We start from the raw sequence: 18,946 nt of genomic DNA on the forward strand, positions 1-18,946 counted from the left end.
TGAAAGTAATTTCAATGGAGGCTCTGCTGTATACCCTGATGCTGGTCACTGGAGGCATTAAGGACATAATTCTAATGTTAGTTTTGTGAATTTTAGACTTGCAGATCTCCTTTAAGGAAAAAAAATCTGCTTTTGAACTGAAAACAAAACAAAAACCTAGCACTCTTTCAAGTTTCCAACATAAAAACAAAAGTTTATTTTACAGTGTTAAGTTTGCAGGGGATGTCATAATTAGAACTAATCAGTTCCACTGTTTGGAGGGGTGAGAAGAAGTACCAAGCTACAGTGTTTTTAGGAAATGGTTACTCTCACCATTTAAGTGTCTTAATTTAAAACTAGATGAGCTCTTTTTGTATCTCTCATATTTCTGTTGACCCAAAAACCATAATTTATCCCTACTATGGATATCAACAAGTTCTCTAAATAGGTTTTTTTACATGTTCAGTGAGTCTGTCTAATTTTATCATAGCATGACAGACACTAATTGCTCCACAGTTTTGTTTTAACGTGTAATTAGACTGTCTTTCAAAGCTTATACTTACATTTATCGCAACCCAAAAATAGTGCATTGCTTTAGTTATTGCTATTTAAAAAGCGTAGTTTCAATATACACTGGTTTTTGACATGGGCTTAATTTTTTTTTTAAGACTTAACTGAGTTTATTTCCTTTGCATGTTTAAATTGCAATCTTCATTTTTGTTAAATGTATTTTTACTTGTCTGGGGCATAGATTTTGAATTTCAATTTAGACACTGTAAGCATTTCAGCAATACAAGAAAATTGAAGACAAACTGACACTAATTCTGTTGCAATAATTCAGATTAAAAGTATGGAAACTAATCTGAAGTGATTAGACAACATTTAAAATTGAGATAGTGGTAGTACAGTTTATTGAACAGATTAGTAATAAAGCTTGAAAAGATGTTACACCTTTTTATTTTCTCTTACAGGACTTTTTACCTTAATCTTAGCTGCAGTGTTTCCAAGTAACAGTGGAGACCGGTTTACCCTTTCCAAATTGTTAGCTGTCGTTTTAAGGTAGGAATATGAACTCTTAATCTCCAACACTCCTCTGACCCTACCCCTAAAGAAGCTGGTAATTTTTTTAAGCTGTTTGAGATAGTTCAGTTTATTTGGTGAAGAATGTTGTTATATCAAGAGTAGCAGATCTTGGCAAGTTTTTTAAAGAAAATAAAATGTAGAAGAGTGCCTGTTTAAAATTTCACTTTTTTTCACAACTGCTCTGACCAGGAGTCTCCTCCCTCTAAATATAAACCTTTCTTTAATAGAATTCCCTATATGCTAGTTGCTAAAGACTAAGTAATTGAGGATTAGGGTTAAGACACTGCTGGATCCTTGTGGTGTTACTAGTCTGCTCGGGAATGATTTGTTTTGCTATATATTTTCACTTGAACCCATTTTTGGGTCAGATTACTTTGGTGTGCAGTATTAGGGAAATAATTTGAAGTTCACCTAATTTTGACATTTTCTTTTTAATGTTTGTGTCTGAAAGTTGTGTGCATGATACTTAAGTAACTTCTAAATATTTAGATGGGTTAGGAAAAAAGATGCTGTGATATATGGTAATCTGGTTAGTTTCAGTTTTCTGCTATCATTCAAAACTCTCAGCTGTCAGATTTTATAGATCTGGACTATTTTTTTTTCTTCTCCACTATCTGTCAGTGGAGTTTTGGTCAAGTATATAGTGTGTATACGAAAATGGTGATATGCTTCAGATTCTTTTGTTTTATTAGTCAGTTAAAGTGAATGTACTGCTCAACTGTAATGGGCAGGGCATCTTTAAGCAATTACACCTCTACCCCGATATAACGCGACCCGATATAATACAAATTCGGATATAACACGGCAGAGCAGTGCTTCTGCGCACTTTGGCGCATCAAAGCATGTTCAGTATAACACGGTTTCACCTATAACCCGGTAAGATTTTTTTGGCTCCCAAGGATGGCATTATATCAGGGTAGAGGTGTATGTTTTAGTGGTCATTTAACCTAATTTAAGATATAAGCATAGCATTTGGTTATAAAATTATTAGATAATAAATACTAACACATTTGTCTTACTGATAGTTAATTTTAGATTTTGTTTTAATGCAGATGGAAAGCATTAGATGTTTAATGAAACTTAATATCGTGTGGAAGCAGGGAAACAAAGAGAGGGTTTAAGTGCAGCCATTTAAGTGTCAGAGACAGAGCAACTGTTCTGTCAAGTCTTAGCCTGATATCGTGAGACCTGTAGAAGTAGGGCTCATGTCAGAAGTGAGTGGAAAACAGCAGAATAGTTAGTGTGACCTAACCTTGAGATAATGATGTTTGAGAAGAGAAAGTGAGAAAATACTGGAATAGATAGCAAATAGCCTAAATAAAATGCAGATGTTTGTTTAATGCACATCATTTCTGACGTGTCAGCTTTGTTCTCACAAAAGCCTGATCCATAGTTCAGGGAAGTCAGTGCAGAGAATCACATTGATTTAATTGAGCTCTGAAGTAGGCCTTAAAGCACAGGTTTACCAAAAGCTGGATTCAGTCTAATTACAGATCTATAAAACTGGTGTCTTTATTTGTTGCTGTGCGTGTGTGAGACAGATTTAAAAAAAAAATCTGTGGTATGCCTAATAGTTGATGATGTTTTTTCCTAGCATTGGCGGTGTAGTACTTGTTAATCTATCTGAGTCTGAGAAATCTCCAGGAAGAGGTACAATAGGTATATAAAATATTTTTTAAATTTCATACTGTAAATTGTAATATCAAGATAAATGTAATGCTTTTTTTTAAACTGCTCAAAACTACAGGGTGGGAGAAGGAAATGCAGTATAAATCTGTCATGTATTAGAGTCTGGAAAATTGACTGCTGAAAATAGCTTCTTTTGAGGAATGTTTATTAAATACCCTTTCAATATATGCATGTAGAGGGTCACATCTTCCTAAGTTTAATTCATTGTATATAGTAATGGATTCTATAATGAACTATTACAATTAGAAAATTGCTCAGTAGAGGGATTTAAGTATGATAGTCAGATTCATAACACTATGCCTAACCCATTTGTCTTAAAACAATATTTTTCATCGTTTACAGGTTCCCTGTGGTCTCTTGTAGGAGCAATGCTGTATGCTGTCTATATAGTTATGATAAAAAGAAAAGTAGACAGAGAAGATAAGCTTGATATACCAATGTTCTTTGGTAAGAACAGCAATATTTTAATATAGCAATGACGATATTGAAAACTTTAATTTATAGAATGACTAAATCCCTTGCTCTTCAGGCCCCAATCTTGTAAACACTTAAACGTGCATGTAAAGTTAGCATATACATGTTTACAGGTATAGGGCCTTAATCTTTGAGTGTTCTCAGTATTGGTCCATTCTTAGGGCCTGATCCTGAGGAGTGTTGAGCAGCAGCTCTCACTTTAGTCAGTGGGAATCTCAGGTGCTTGACACATCTCCGTGTAAGGCCATCAGTGATGAAGTGAGTGAGCCTCTGTTGCTAATTCCTGTGATGTATTTTTATATTGAATAAAAACTGGATTAGTATGCTGAACTTTTTGTTGTAGTGCAGGTTTTGTAGTGAGCAGTTCAATATGGTCACTTCACTTTGCAACGCCATAATTTCTGAAGTCCAAATTGTAAACCAGAAGCCATATATGGTGCCATAGAGCCTTAATAATCTGCAAAAATGTAGTGTTCTGTCCCTGCCTCTGAGCAGACTTAATAGCAAAGTGCTATTGTGAGTTTTCATATTAGCAAAATTTCAAATGTACTAGTATATTATGAAATAAATAAAAACTAAATGGTGAAATAAATGACCATAGTTCATTTGTGTTCAGTTGCTTGCTAATTCCCAGACATCAGTAATTTGCAGTGAGTCTCCTAGTCTTTGTGCTAATTAGTGAGGCTTTAAGGAACTGCACCTCTACCCTGATATAACGTGACCCGATATAACACAAATTTGTATATAATGCGGTAAAGCAGTGCTCCGGGGGAGGCAGATCAAAGCAAGTTCAATGTAACGCGGTTTCACCTATAATGCGGTAAGATTTTTTTGGCGACCGAGGACAGCTTTCTATCGAGGTAGAGGTGTATCTGCAAAATTAGTAATCTACAAAAATATCTACAAAAAGTAGAAACATGGATCAATTGCTAAGGAGGTGAACAAAAGACTGTTATAAGCATGTAGGGACAAAATTAGAAAAGGTAAGGCACAAAATGAGTTACACCTAGCAAAGGACATGTGGCAATAAGAGGAGGTTCTTTCAGTATGTTAGGCGCAAGAGAAAGATGGAGAGTGTAGGTCCGCTACTTAGAGGGGAAGGAGAGCTAACTAATGCCATCAACAAGGTTTTATGCCACTTTTGCTCAGTCTTCATTAAAATGGTTAATTGTGACCAGATACTTAATACAAACAATATTAACAACAAGGGGGAAGGAATGCAAGCCAAAATAGGGAAAGAACAGATTAAAGAATATTTAGATAAGTTGGCAGGGTCTGATGAAATTTATGATAGGGTACTTAAGGAACTCTAAATGAAGTAATCTCAGAATTTTTAGTAATTATCTTCGAAAACTGATGAAAGACAGATGATGTCCCAGAGGACTGCAGAAGGGCAAATATAGTACCTATCTTTTAAAAAGGGAAATAGAAAGGTCCTGGGAAATTACAGACCAGTCAGTAACTTTGATACTTGGAAAAATAGTAGAACAAATTATTAAACAATCAGTTTGTAAGCACCTAGAGCAGGGGTAGTCAAGAAATTTGTACCTTGACAAAATATAGGCTAGTCCTGACCTAGAGAATAAGAGGGTTTATAAGGAATAGCCAGCATGAATATATCAAGAACAAATCATCCCAAGCCAACCTAATTTCTTTTTTTGATAGTGTTACTGGCACAGTGGATAGGGGGAAGCAGTAGATGTGATGTATCTGGATTTTTAGTAAGACTTCTGAAATCCCACATGACTTTGCTTACGAGAAAAAAGGGAAAAGCAGTTTAGATGAAATTACTATAAATTGAGTACATTTAGTGGGGTCCCAGAGTCTGCTACTCTGCTACAGTCCTGAGTCTGCTACTGGTCTATATTTGCATTAATTACTTGGATAATGGAGTGGAAAGTATGTTAATAAAATTTGTGGATGACACCAAACTGGGAGGGGTTGCAAGCACTTTCAGGACCAGGCTTAGAATTCAAAACTACCTTGACAAATTGGAGAATTTGTATGAAATTCACTAAAGACAAGTGCAAAGTACTTTACTTTGGAAGGAAAACTCAAATGCACAACCATTGAAGAGGTGATACTGCTGAAAGGGATCCAAAGTTTATAGCGAATCACAAATTGAATGAGTCAGCAATGTGTTGCATTTGTTAAAAAGGCTAGCATCATTCTAGGATGTGTGTATATATAGCAGTGTTGTATGTAAGACATAGGAGGTAATTATATTATTGTGTTCAACACTTGTAAGACCTTAGTTGGAGTATTGTGTCCATTTCTGGGTGCCACACTTTTGGAAGTTGTGGCTAAATTGGAGAGTCCAGAGGAGAGCAAAAAAGTTGATGAAAGCTTTAGAAAATCTGACCTGTGAGGAAAGGTTTAAAAAATTGGTCATGTTTAGGCTTGAGAAAAGAAGATTGAGATGGGACCTGATAACAGTCTTCAAATATGTCAAGGACTGTTATAAAGAGGACAGTGATTGTTCTCCATGTCCACTGAAAATAGGACAAGAAGTAATGGGCTTAATCTGCAGCAAGAGAGATCTGGATAGGTAATAGGGAAAAACTTTCTATTTACACTTCTACCCCGATATAAAGCTGTCCTCGGGAGCCAAAAAATCTTACCGCGTTATAGGTGAAACCGCATTATATTGAACTTGCTTTGATCCGCTGGAGTACGGAGTTCCCCTCCCCCCCCCCGAGCTCTGCTTTACTGCGTTATATCCGAATTCCTGTTATATTCGGTCGCATTATATCGGGGTAGAAGTGTATATGGGTAGTTAAACTCTGAAATAGACTTCCAAGGGAGGTTGTGAAATCTCCATTAGAGGTTTTGAAGAACAGGTTAGACAAACACCTGTCTGGGATGGTCTAGGTTTAGTTGGTCCTGCTGCAGCACAGGGGGCTGGATTTGATGAGCTTTTGAGTTACCTTCCAACGTTACATATCTATGATTCTGTTATTTCATTTGAGAAACAGAACTGTTATCCCAATAGATAAAGGATTTGCTGATCCTCGTGAGGTAAACCATATCTTTTAGACCATCATCTTTTTCATTGGCAATACTATTAGCATTCCTGAGGCAACTCCTGCAGTTACTTTTATCAAAAAGTTAAGGTATTGAATATATATTTTAGTTGTCTTGTTTAAAGTAATTTTAACAGTTGGAAACAAGTAAAGCCAGCACCATGTGGTCAGCTAGTTTTTCCAGACCCACGAGTAAGTTGTTCATTGACCACCAGTAACCAAATTTGAAACCCACAGTAGTAGTCATTAACCTGGAATTAAATTCCCAATCTTTTTTTCCAAAGTTTGATCTTTTAGTTCTTTCACATGTAGGCACTGACAACCTATTTTCTCAGACCCATATTTTCTTCTTATGATTCTTGTGTAACTGTCCAATGCACCCCTGTTTCAAATGAACAGTTGGATTCAGTCAGGGTTGCTTACTGACCAGCACCACTTTTTAGAAGTCCATGATAGAGTGGTGTTGTTGTTGTTGTTGTTTTTTTAAACTGTTTTATGCCTTGTTACTAGACCAGCTGTCATACTGTGACCCTGTGTTGGAATTGAAAAAAGCTTCAGGAGTCCTTCTCAATAGTTATGGGACCATGTCCCATCTAGCCATTAAAAAATGATAGTGGTTGTGACACCCTAGATTTCCCATGCTCTAGATCATCCCTATTGCTAGTGTAAATCCTTTCTTGTTGGAACCTTTAAAATGGAAGATTGCTGTACTTGTGGAAAGCCAAATACGCATTCTGAACTTGGAGAACTACTAAAAGCCTAAGTGTGTCGCATATTGTAAATATTTAAAGTATTGCTTACCATTTGCCGTTAAAGATTCCTGTATTCCTTTTCCCAGGAATAGGAATAACCTATTAAGAGAGTTTTTCTGCAGCTCTTGCCAGACATTTGAACTGTAAGGGAAGCCAAGTAAGGGGAGAAGGAGGTAAATAAGGAATTATGATGAAACTGAAAGGAAACTAACATTAATTTGATTTTTATGTTCAGGTTTTGTAGGCCTCTTTAATCTGCTGCTGCTATGGCCAGGTTTCTTCCTACTTCATTATACTGGATTCGAGGCCTTTGAGTTTCCCAATAAATTGGTATTGATGTGCATTGTCATTAATGGCCTTATTGGAACAGTTCTGTCAGAATTCCTCTGGCTGTGGTATGTACTGTTTACTTCATATAAGTTGTCCTCTGATACATTACTTAAAAACTGTGAGCTGCTGCAGTGTCAGAATGATTAGGCTGTGTTTTTGTTTTCCAGTGAACGGTAAAGGCAGTCTGAGTTAGAGGAAGTCATCTGATACATCATAAAGTACGGTTTAAGAGCAGTTAGCCTGATAATTGTAAAGAGAAATGGCTTGAGATTATAGAAAGAAACTAGTGTACATATTATTTAGGACTAAGAAGAATAAACCCAGTAGTTTAATAGTTTTATAATTGGCAAACAATATAAAAATTTTATGAGGAAAGATGAAGAAATTTTGAGGATTCTGTTTATACTGAAATTGTAGTGTTCTTGTGCTGATTTCTGCTGAAACAGTACACTTACCCCTCCCCCCCCCCCAAAAAGGTGGGCATTAATCATCTTGGATTATCTGAGTTTGTTATAACTATTATTTAAATTCCTGGCTCTTGCAATATACTGGCAATGCAAGAATCCTATCCAGTAAATTAAGTACTTCCATAGTTTAAAAGTTTAACTAAATTAGATCTTTGAAAAATGATTGTACTGGTATCTTATTAGCTTGCATTAATCACTAGGAGATGAGTTGCGAATTAGCAAGTCAGTAAACAAAGGAAATCTAGGATAATGTGTAATGCGGATGGGTCAGTAACAGTGGGAATTGACCCTGAGACTTCTGGGTTTAAGACCATGGTCCTCTACAGCATGAGCGGAAGAACTAGGATCAGAGGTTCTTCTTTGAGTACTTGTTCATGTCAATTCCCATCAGGTGTGGTAGACCTCAGAGAGCTGAGAGCGGTACACCTGGCATGCCAGACTTTCCAAGCCCACCTAACAGGTAGATGTGTATCAGTCATGACAGACAATACCACGGCGATGTTTTATATCAACAAACGAGGGTGCACGCTCCTCTCCCCTTTGCCAGGAAGCCCTCATGCTGTGGGATTCTGTGTAGAGCACTTGATACACCTGCAAGCATTGTACCTCCCTGGAGTACAGAATGAGTTGGCGGACCATCTTAGCAGGTCATTCCATGGCCACGAGTGGTTCGTTCGCCCGGACATCGTGATCTCAATCTTCCATCAGTGGGGCTTTCCCCAGATAGACCTATTCGACATGCAGTGCAACAGGAAGTGTCAGCAGTTTTGCTCCTTCCTGGATCACAGGCCAGGCTCCATCGTGGATGCATTCCTCCTCCCATGGGGAGGATATCTCCTATACGCGTTCTCGCCCGTTCCTCTTGTTCACAAGGTGCTCCTCGAGATACAGAGGGAAGAAGCTTCAGTGATAGCTCTAGCTTGGTCCCACCAGCACTGGTACACATCACTCCCGGAAATGTCAGTGGAAGCTCCAGTTATCTTTCCGCTCTTCCCGGACTTACTAACTCAGGATCATGGCCATCTCCAACATCCGAATCTCAAGTCACTCTATCTCACAGCATGGAAGCACCATGGCTGAACCCAGTGGAGCTTTCTTGCTCTGATCAAGTCAGACAAGTTCTCCTTGGCAGCAGGAAACCCACCACAAGAGCTACCTACCTTGCCAAGTGGAAGAAATTTTCAATCTGGTCGGCGCAGCACCATTCATTTCTGACGCTTGCCTTGGTGCTACTTATACTGGACTGTCTTCTCCACCTTAAGCAGCAGGGACTGTCTGTGTCGTCAATTAAGGTTCACTTGGCTGCCATCTCTGCCTTCCACCCACGCGCAGAGGGATGCTCAGTCTTTGCCAACCCATTGGCCAGCCATTTCCTTAAAGGTCTCGACAGGCTACGCCCGCAGATCGGACAGCCTGTTCCGGCTTGGGACCTCAATTTGGTTCTCCATACACACTTTCACGTGCTATGCAATCACCCAGCAGGCCAGAGACGATGCAGCCTTTGGAAGAGCAGTGTTCCAATCAGTGGACAACTCCACTCCACCTCCTGAACTTGGGCTCGGGAGTCATCTGATTGGAAGTGACATGAACAAGCACTTTAAGAAAGAACGGTTACTCACCTTCTTGTAACTGTTGTTCTTCGAGATCTGTTGTTCATGTCCATTCCAATACCCATCCTCCTACTCCTCTGTCAGAGTAGCCGGCAAGAAGGAACTGAGGTCAGCAGGGCCCTATATTAGGAACCATGAAGTCGCAACTCCAGGGGGCGCCCAAGCTAGGGGACCCATCTGACCCTCCAGATGCTGCTAGGGGAAAAATCTTCCGGCTGTCGTGCACGCAGTGCGCACACACCTGATTAGAATGGTCATGAACAACACATCTCGAAGAACAACAGTTACGAGAAGTTGAATGGACGTTTTTTGTGCCAGGCTTCTGAATTGAGTGGCCTAGTCACTGGAGGGTGACTGAGCCACACTGCGAAGGCTACACGTGCATCACAGAGTATAGGCTCTTAGTATTTTGATAAGTTTTCATTTTAATTATTTGACAGGATATTTTGAAATATTATACACCATCTTGCTAATAAGAGACATCTCTCTAGTGATGGTATTAAATCATTGCTGAAAAATGATGCAAGATTGCTAAATTAGAAAAAAATAATTGCCAAAGTGTAGATTAGAAAAATATTCTTTTGTTGTAACACTAGTTTGAGCTGAAACCATTTAAATGTTGAGATCCCAGCTCCTACATTAAGCTAGTGATTTTGTGGCAATGCAGTGAATGAGAAATCTAATTTTGTCCCCAAACTCTCCCTAAAATATTTCTAAACCCAAAGAATCTTAGGATTCTTTGAGTTAACATCAAACATGCAAATAGTCTCAACAAGACCAGTTTTTTGTTTTTGCTTTTTTAATTACACTTTTTCATTGTACGTACAATGGCATAAATGTATAAGATGAAGAGCCAAGTGACAGATTTTGAGTCTTAATTATTTGTTTCTTCATATTTGTAGGTTTGAATTAAACTTCGTACGACTTAATTTCTGTGTGGTTGAATTACTTCTGTATTTGGAATAACTTAAAGTTGGGTCATAGAAAGTACCTAACCAGTTAAGTGTTGTGAACGGGAGCTGGAAATTTGGATTTGTGCATTTAATTCCGGGGGGAGTGGAGAGTGCTTTTTGCTGCTTTATGCTCTATAAACAAGGCCTAAAATTTGTTTGCTTCCCCTTACACCCCCCATCACCCTACTCGAGTATTTTTTCTGCCTTTTTTTTTTTTTTTTAATTTTACAAATATAATGTCCAGTCTGTTGGTCTTTGTTTTGCTGGAAGTCTCTCTGAAAAGGACCCAGTGGCTTGGACTGGGGGTTCTCTCATTCCTTAATTGAAGAGTCTTTACCCAAAAGACTTTTCCAACTGTTTGTTCAAACTGTTTGAGTTCAATAGGTGTTAACAAAAATAAAACAATTTTGTGATGTGAATAAAAATCACATCCCCTTTCAGTTTATTAGGTTTCATGTGCATAGCTTTTGTGATGTCACTCCTAATAATTGTCTAGTTATCCATATAATTACACAGGAAAGACTTAACTGAATTTTTAAAAATAAAATAAATTGATATTCTTAAATTTAAGGTCTTGTTTAAAGTTGGTAATTAGTACTGGTCAGATAACTGGGGGAGAGGGGGTTGTTTTCTGTGGAAAACTTCAACATTTTGGCCAAAAAACTGAAAATCTTCAGTGGAAAACAGAAATTTTTGATTTGGTAATGTCACTACGGTACATCATAAGAGATATAGTCTGTCTGGTAATTTGACCCTTAGGCAGTAGGGTGTTGAGGCGCTTGGACTACATCTCCGTTGAGGCTTTGTGGTGGCATTTCTGAATAAAATCTTTGCATTTTTCAGCCAGAAACTTTATTGGTGTGGGTATTGTTTGATAGTGGGGTTATATGGTGTGGGAGGGTAGGGTTTTTTTTTTGTTTTTTTTTTTAACAGGAGGTCAGTCTGTGGAAAGTAATTGGGGGTGTAGAGTTGTTTGATTTTTACTAGAAAGATCATTTTCTGTTGAAACAGTTTTGATGGAAAATTTTGACCAGCCCTCGTAATTAGGAAGTTAAATTAAAATAGAAAAAATATATCTGGTGCCCTCTTTGTTCCTTGATGATGGAGATAAAGAAACAAAAAAGGGTACAAGTTGTTTTTTTTCCAGATTATCCGTAAAACTTCCTAATTACTGATTTTGATATTCCACAAGCATCTAATACCATTAGACTCAGGAATAAATAGGTAATTTACTTTAATGAACAGTATTGTCTGAAGTGGGAAAATAAGCATTTACAGAGTTATTAAATCAGTGATTCTTTACATGACAAAGCAGAATACCTCTTATGAAGGTATCTGTCAAGCCTGGTTTTACATTTGGGATCATTGACTTGATGGATCATAGTGTCTAACTTACAGCCTTCCTTAATATCTTAGATGCTGTTAACTTGATACCAAAATGGCTCAAACTAGGCAAGCCTTACTCTAGATCAGGGGTCCCCAACGAAGTGCCCGCAGATGCTCGTCCGCCGCCACGGTCCTCTGTGGTGCCAGACGAAAAAGGTTGGGGACCACTGCTCTAGATCTTTTGTTGGGCCAATAATTCATGAACTAAAGAATACTTCAAATTCACAGTAATTCCATGAAATATCGTATTTTAAAATATATATATATTCTATGGCTCAGTCACTTTCACATTGAAGGTATCCTGCAAAGGACTTTTGAAAACAAACCTTATGGCTTTACACTTAAAACAAACCTTAACTAACAGATAACCTTGATTAAATCTCTTCTGCACTTTAAAGTATGTGTCTTAATTTTTAAATAAGACTTTTATATTTTTTAGGGGCTGCTTTCTTACCTCATCACTGATAGGCACACTTGCGCTAAGCCTTACAATACCTCTGTCCATAATAGCTGACATGTGCATGCAGAAGGTAATGTACACTTGATTGCTGATAAGATTTGAGCATTATTAACAAGCCTAAGTAGGTGCATTTTAGTGCAATGCCAGTGTTAAAGCTCAATGTACACAATGTACAGTATTTTCCTATTACTGTTAATTATCAAGACTGAATTATCTGTCATCCTTGCTGTATGTATATTAATCTTGTTTGTTACTGCATACTTAATTTATCTCGCTGAAATACAACTTCAATGAAAAGTAATTTAAATCACCAAACTCTCCCACTTCAGTTCCCTTACCTGGTCTAATCATTTAACTAAACCTATAGAACAGCATGTAACAACATCCTTAAATAGCAACTTAATAGTGTAAAATCCTTTCTGTGACCTTTATATCTTGAAAATATTCAGTTAGTGATGTAAAAAAGCCTGTAGATTAATGTCTGCAGAAGATGGACAATTTAAGGCTTAATCCTAGATTTTATGAATACAGTAAACATAAAATTAAATTTTTAAATGAAGAGGTCCCAATTAAAAAAACAAAACACCTTATTTCCATGGGTATTGTGTCATATAAGTCAATAACTGTGAGAGAACACTTCATGTGATTATAATAAATATCCAAAAATAGTTTTTAGAACAGAAATGAGCCACAATTTTTCATTTATATTCCCCCTCAAACGAAATTGTCTAAATTTTTGTTGAATTTATTAAAATTTATTAAAATTAAATCATTTGTCATGATTTTCATATAAACTTTAGCTGTCTTTTTGAATGTTTGACTGTAGTATTTTATCAATGGCAAGGAGCCCTAAATTCTTAATTTGTTTATATGAATTATAATCTGGATTTAGTGTTCTCATAACACAAGAATGAGGGTTCACCAAATCAAATTAATAGGCAGCAGATTTAAAACAAACGAAAGGAAGTATTTTTTTCATACAACGCGCCGTCAACCTGTGGAACTCCTTGCCAGAGGATGTTGTGAAGGCCAAGACTACAAGTGGGTTAAAAAAAGAACTAGATAAATTCATGGAGGATAGGTCCATCAATGGCTATTTGCCAGGATGGACAGGGATGGTATCCCTAGCCTCTGTTTGCCAGAAACTGGGAATGGGCGACCGGATGGATCACTTGATGATTACCTGTTCTGTTCATTCCCTCTGGGGCACCTGACATTGGCTACTGTTGGAAGACAGGATACTAGGCTAGATGGACCTTTGATCTAACCCAGGTATAGCTGTTCTTATGTTCTGTGTATAGTAACACATAATATATACATACATACATGTTGAGTACTACTTTGTCTTCATTTTTAATTCTTGTTTTAATTGACTCAAAGCTCTCCACCTTACAGGTTTGTTTTTCTGTTTGCTATGATCATGAGCTCTTAAAACTTTGCTGCTGCTCCTAATGTTGGAGCAAATAATTATTCCGTTTTGCTAACTATAGCAACTGAGATCCCTTGATCTGTCTCTACAATACCTATTTAACTTCTTGGAATAGCTTTCAAAACTAGCACAAGTACTGCTTGTTGGGGGAAGAGAAAGCATACATTAGTGCATAAGTGATATGCCTCACAATTTTTGAAATTAGTGTATATAATATCTTTCTCATCTGTATCGTTAATTCTTCTTTGTACTCATTTAAAAAAAAGATGGATATTGATTAAGTGCATTTGGTGCTTATCAAGGGGAAATCATGAAAGCTGCCTTTATGTTCTGACAAATGTAAACAAATGACAGCAATGACTAACAGTTGTATGTTGCTAAATCAGTAGGAAATCCTCCTTTCCCTTAAATGATAGTGAAATGGTTGAAGTTCTTTTGTTTCGATGGTAAACCCTAAAATGGATCAGTAAGCAATACAATAATTTAAAACCAGCTTACACTTATAGCAATTCCCAGGTCAGAGGATCCGGACTCGCTTTGTAGACTGGATTCCCTTCACCCATTGGTGGCATGGTGGCATGCAGCAGCACTTCAATGCAACAAAACAGTCTAAGGCAGGTCAGGAAGTGGACATATACTCTGTTCCGGGGTGGGCAAACTTTTTGGCCTGAGGGCCACATCTGGGTATGGAAATTGTATGGTGGGCCATGAATGCTCACGAAATTGGGGGTTGGAGTGCAGGGGGTGAGGGCTCCAGTTGGAGGTGCGGGCTCTGGGGTGGGGCCAGAAATGAGTTCAGGGTGCAGGAGGGAGCTCCGGGCTGGGGCCGAGGGTTGGGGTGTGTGGGGGGAGGGGGAGGGCTCTGGCTGAGGGTGCGGGCTGTAGGGTGATGCTAGGGATGAGGGATTGGGGGCCCAGGAGGATGCTCCGGGCTGGGACCGAGAGGCTCGGAGGGCAAGAGCGGGATCAGGGGTGGGGAAAGGGTTTGGGGTGCACGAGGGGATGAGGGGTGCAGCCTCTGGGCTGCACTTACCTCAAGCAGTTCCCAGAGCCAGTGGCATGTCACCCCTCCGGCTCCTACGTGGAGGCGCAGCCACGCAGCTCTGTGCACTGCCCTGTCCGCAGGTGCCACCCCTGCAGCTCCCATTGGCCCCAGTTCCCAGACAATGGGAGCTGCGGGGGCAGCATGCGGAGCCCCTTGGCTGCCTCTATGCATAGGAGCTGGAGGGGGGACATGCCACTGCTTCTGGGCGACTCTGACCCCACTCCCTAGCCGGAGTGCCAGAGCAGGGCAAGCCCTAGACCCCACTGGTGGGAGCTCGGAGGCCGGATTGAAACATCTGGCGGGCCAGATGTGGCCCCCAGACCACCCCTGCTCTATTCAGTTGAAACTGCACAAGGAATATAGGTAGGCATAGTCACCCAAATTGTACATTGGGCAGCTCTTTGAGGGTGAACTCACTTATTCTTACTATGATGTCACAGTATATTTAGTTCAAGAAACCTATGGATATTAATATTCCAAATGTTCTGTATTAACTCAATTTGCCAGTTGCAGATCACTCCCACCACTCTCAGTGGCATTTATTTTCTTTTGAAGTGGGGTCTTCAGTCCAACATGACTCTGGCTAGTTTGTAAAATCTCAAAAGATCAAAGCTCAACCACAAAGATGGTGATAAAAGTACACTAACAATTCCTTATGGACCCCACAACAAAAATTACTTGGATCAATTTATACATCATGGAGATGTCTTGAGTGAACACACAGGTTTTAGGTGTTACTTGTGGTTGTTCAGTTTACACCACATTTTTAGCCCAGGCTTATTTTAAAAAGTAATTTATTAGCTCATTAGATAGCTTATTACAGTAGCTCATTAAATTGCGTTTTTTTACAATCCTTTTGAGATATTCTTTTATTTGCTTGCAGAGGGTCTGTCCCCATTCTGATACTTAAATGTGGGGAGAAGAAAGCTGATCACAACATTTTCACACGGAAAATTTAAATTCTGATGAACAATTTTGATTTTTTTCTGTGTGCATTTTTTGTGCATATTTTTGTTTCATGTTGACTTAATCCCTTTGGGTTTTTTAATAAACTGAAAAGCTTTGTTTCTTTTTTTTAACTTTAAAGTTTTCCCCCCCATCTTCTCACTTTCCCCTCTACTGGGGAAAAAAGGGGTAGGATTGTGTTAGTGGAGCATGAGCCAGCTTTACCTGACGTGAACACTTTTTCCCACTCTTTCCAATTAAAAAACCAAATGGAGTTGTGGTGAGAAGCAGGTGTCTTTTCCTGCTGAGGCTTCAGAACTCTTTCCTCCTAATGGCCACAGCCATTGCTCTGTGTGAAGGGTTGACTCTCAACTCTGCTCTTTCTAAGCTCTTTGGCACTTAGAGGCCAAAGTGTCAAAAGTCTGGAAGATGTTCCCCTTCCCAAGAGCTGCATGTCACATGATTGATATAAATTCATTTAGTGACTTAGAGAAGAATCTCTTCCTCAACAAGGGTGGACGTTACAAGGGCAATGTTAAACTCACCGCGATCATGCAGCCAGATAAAACCCCGGATTTAGAAAAGGAGCATTTACACTTGTCGCTAAGACCATCCCCATCTGAAATGTCACTATAGTCTTGGAAAACCATTCAGATGTACAAGGATATTATTGCGTTCCTCACAATGTCTGGACAATATGATTTGCATGATAAAACTTGAAAATATAGTCTGTTGTTTGAGTGGTGTGTGCCACTGACCAACGTTCCTTGTAAACTGCATGCACATGAGGCTGTGTGTGTCACAAGTGATGCCACTCACAAATTCCTCTGTTCCTGGGGTGGGCATTGTGAGAGCTGAAGTGGTGACTAAGGGCTCCCCAGCTGATAGGGGTGGAGGTGACAGTGGGACCCAAAGGGGCTGGAGCAGCTGCCATGGTACCTAGGAATGGACCAGGGCTGGGAGCAGTTATCCTGGGCAAGACAGATGCAAACCCCCTCTTCCCTGTCTGCAGCCAGCTGCCTCTACCGCTGTTCTGAGTCTCCTTAGCTCCTCTCGCTCTGCAAGGAGAGCACCCACTTCTCTCCCCCTCCTATCCCTGGCACTCTAACCCCCCACTCTGTCCCACTGCCCCACATCTCTCCTCAGCCTCACTGCCTCTGACACCCCCACTCCCTCTATCTCTGACTCCCTCATTTCCCTGGGCCCCCCCCAAGATGCTGACTTCCTTCCACTCCACAGGCAGAGCACTCCCTCCTGTGCCTGAAACCATGAGAGTAAACAACAGTGTAGTTCTCAGGGAAGTTTGTTTGCTCAGTACAAAGAAAACCTGGAGGAAACATTGCTACTGTCATGTGTCTCGTTAAAATGCAGGTCTTCCTCTGGCTTTATTGCCTTATTTTTATGCAATTACATGACATTTTTAATGGCTATTTCCCAAAATACAGCATCTTCTGGAAGCTACTGAGCACTCTGAAGACTGGAATCAGTTTTTATTTTGTTGTTTTCTGTTATATAGGCTGACTTTTCCCAAATCTTATTTTTTGGACATTGGGTTCAGCAACATCTGTATGTGTTGTGAAGTCTGTTGTTGTGATATTTTAGGTGGGCCAATGTTTTTGTGGTAGGCTATTTTAAAAAGGCCTTTCTTCATGTGAAATGCCAGTCGCCACAAGAAAGAAAATGACAAGCATTAAAGATGGCTGAATTCAAACCTGAATAATAGTAGTGAAAGCAGACATAAAATATGATATCTTTTCTATTTGGAAGAAAGTGAAAATGTTTTCAACTTTAGGGTGCAGCTTTAGGGTGTTTTCAACTTTAAGTGTACAGAAACTACAACTAAAATAAATTATTTCATGTAAATAAGCCAAAGCCTAGGCAAAACAAGCCTAATTGTCTTGGTCTTGAAACTTAAGCAATTCATATAAAGGACACAAACATTGTACCAAGAATATAAAAGTAAGTGAAAAGTTCTTCAGTAAATCAAAGTAACTTTTCTCCACAAAAACAAGAATAATTTCACTCCAGTGCATGTAGGCAGCTATATTTATATCTTTTGAAGTGTAAAAGGCTCACAAGCTTTTTTTTATTATTATTTTTCATATTCTGAGGCAATTTATTTAAATATAGTTGCGGCAATGGTTGAATGAACAGGAATCCTCTTTTGTAATTCCCAGAAAACTGGAACAGCTTCTTCTCTGAAGTATAAACCCAAATAGATTCTCAGCCCAGTCCTTTAAATAAATAGAATTTATTCTGTATAAGCACAAAATACACAAAACCACTGCAGCATCTGAAATGGAAGAGACAGCATTAAAGCAATGTTGCATGACAGATTCAAGGCACACTAATGCAATAGCAACAGATAGTATCTTTTAACTTTCTGATTATTTTTATGACACTCATCACTATAATCTGAACACTTGTACTGTATCTGTTTGACATTTATAATATTAATAAGCCCAAAACATTTAATAACAAATCTCATTTCTTTTACTCATCTCAATAGCTCTTTCTTCTTTTCCTTATTTTAATCTTTTTCTACCTCTGCTTTCTCTGCCTATCTGCTGGCAGCATCTCTCTTAATCCTAGTCCTTTCCACATATATCCACTCCTTTCCTCCCTACCTTCCCTAACCCTTTCCATTCTTCAGGCACAACACCCCCTGACCTTTTTCTTGCTCTTCTTTTCCTGCTCCTTGTGGATTTTCCTGTTGCTTTTATTTCTGACTATTGTCTCTTCACCCTCACTAAAAACAGCTGCTGCCTCTGGAGTCTGCCTTTGGCTACCCTTTTATTAGCAATCTGTCGCCTCCTTCACCTCCCCATAGACACTGCCACCAAGAAAGATGGTAATGGTGTAGGGGTCTTTCCCTCTTCTGTCTGCCTTCCTTTTCAGCTTCAAATTGCACACTTTCTAGTTCATTTTCTCCTCACATGGCTGTCATCTACCATCCAGGTTTCTGTCTGCCTGTCTGACTTTGTCTGCTTGTCTCTTTCTCACACCTAATTAACACCATCCTGATTTGACCTAGGCAGGCTAGGTCTGTTTTTGGTTTTAACTTGTGGCTGGATGAGGTGCTGAATTCTTCCCTTCCTTACCCTTCAGTGCCTTCTATAATTGAGCTGTTCTGGATAGAGCTAGCTCAAGGGGAGCATTCCCTCTGAAGCTGGGTGCTTTAGGTTGGCTGTGTTCCCTGGGAGACACAAGATTTGCCTCTCTTCTAAAGACAGAAGCTCTGAGGAAAAGGGAAAAAAGGGAAAAGCACTAAAATATAAGACACTTGCATGCTTTAGACATTACAAGTCAAACTTGTTGCAC

General features: G+C 39.1%; 1 protein-coding gene across 6 annotated transcripts in view; it reads left to right on the forward strand.

The window, feature by feature from the left end:
* The window catches only part of SLC35F5 (solute carrier family 35 member F5), a 57,386-nt gene that overhangs the window by 26,036 nt on the left and 12,404 nt on the right, over positions 1–18,946 (forward strand). For 4 of the 6 annotated variants that reach the window (XM_045032465.1, XM_045032461.1, XM_045032462.1 and 1 more), the window contains 5 exons: positions 951–1,038; positions 2,657–2,721; positions 3,094–3,198; positions 7,236–7,395; positions 12,186–12,276. In XM_045032465.1, coding sequence (XP_044888400.1) covers positions 951–1,038; positions 2,657–2,721; positions 3,094–3,198; positions 7,236–7,395; positions 12,186–12,276 — 509 coding nt within the window. Of the gene's footprint in view, positions 1–950; positions 1,039–2,656; positions 2,722–3,093; positions 3,199–7,235; positions 7,396–10,309; positions 10,406–12,185; positions 12,277–18,946 lie in introns of all 6 variants that reach the window. The other 2 variants (XR_006582656.1, XR_006582655.1) reach the window with 2 other exon arrangements.

Source organism: Mauremys mutica, chromosome 10 (genome assembly GCF_020497125.1).
Source record: "Mauremys mutica isolate MM-2020 ecotype Southern chromosome 10, ASM2049712v1, whole genome shotgun sequence".
Classification (NCBI taxonomy): Eukaryota; Metazoa; Chordata; order Testudines; family Geoemydidae; genus Mauremys; species Mauremys mutica.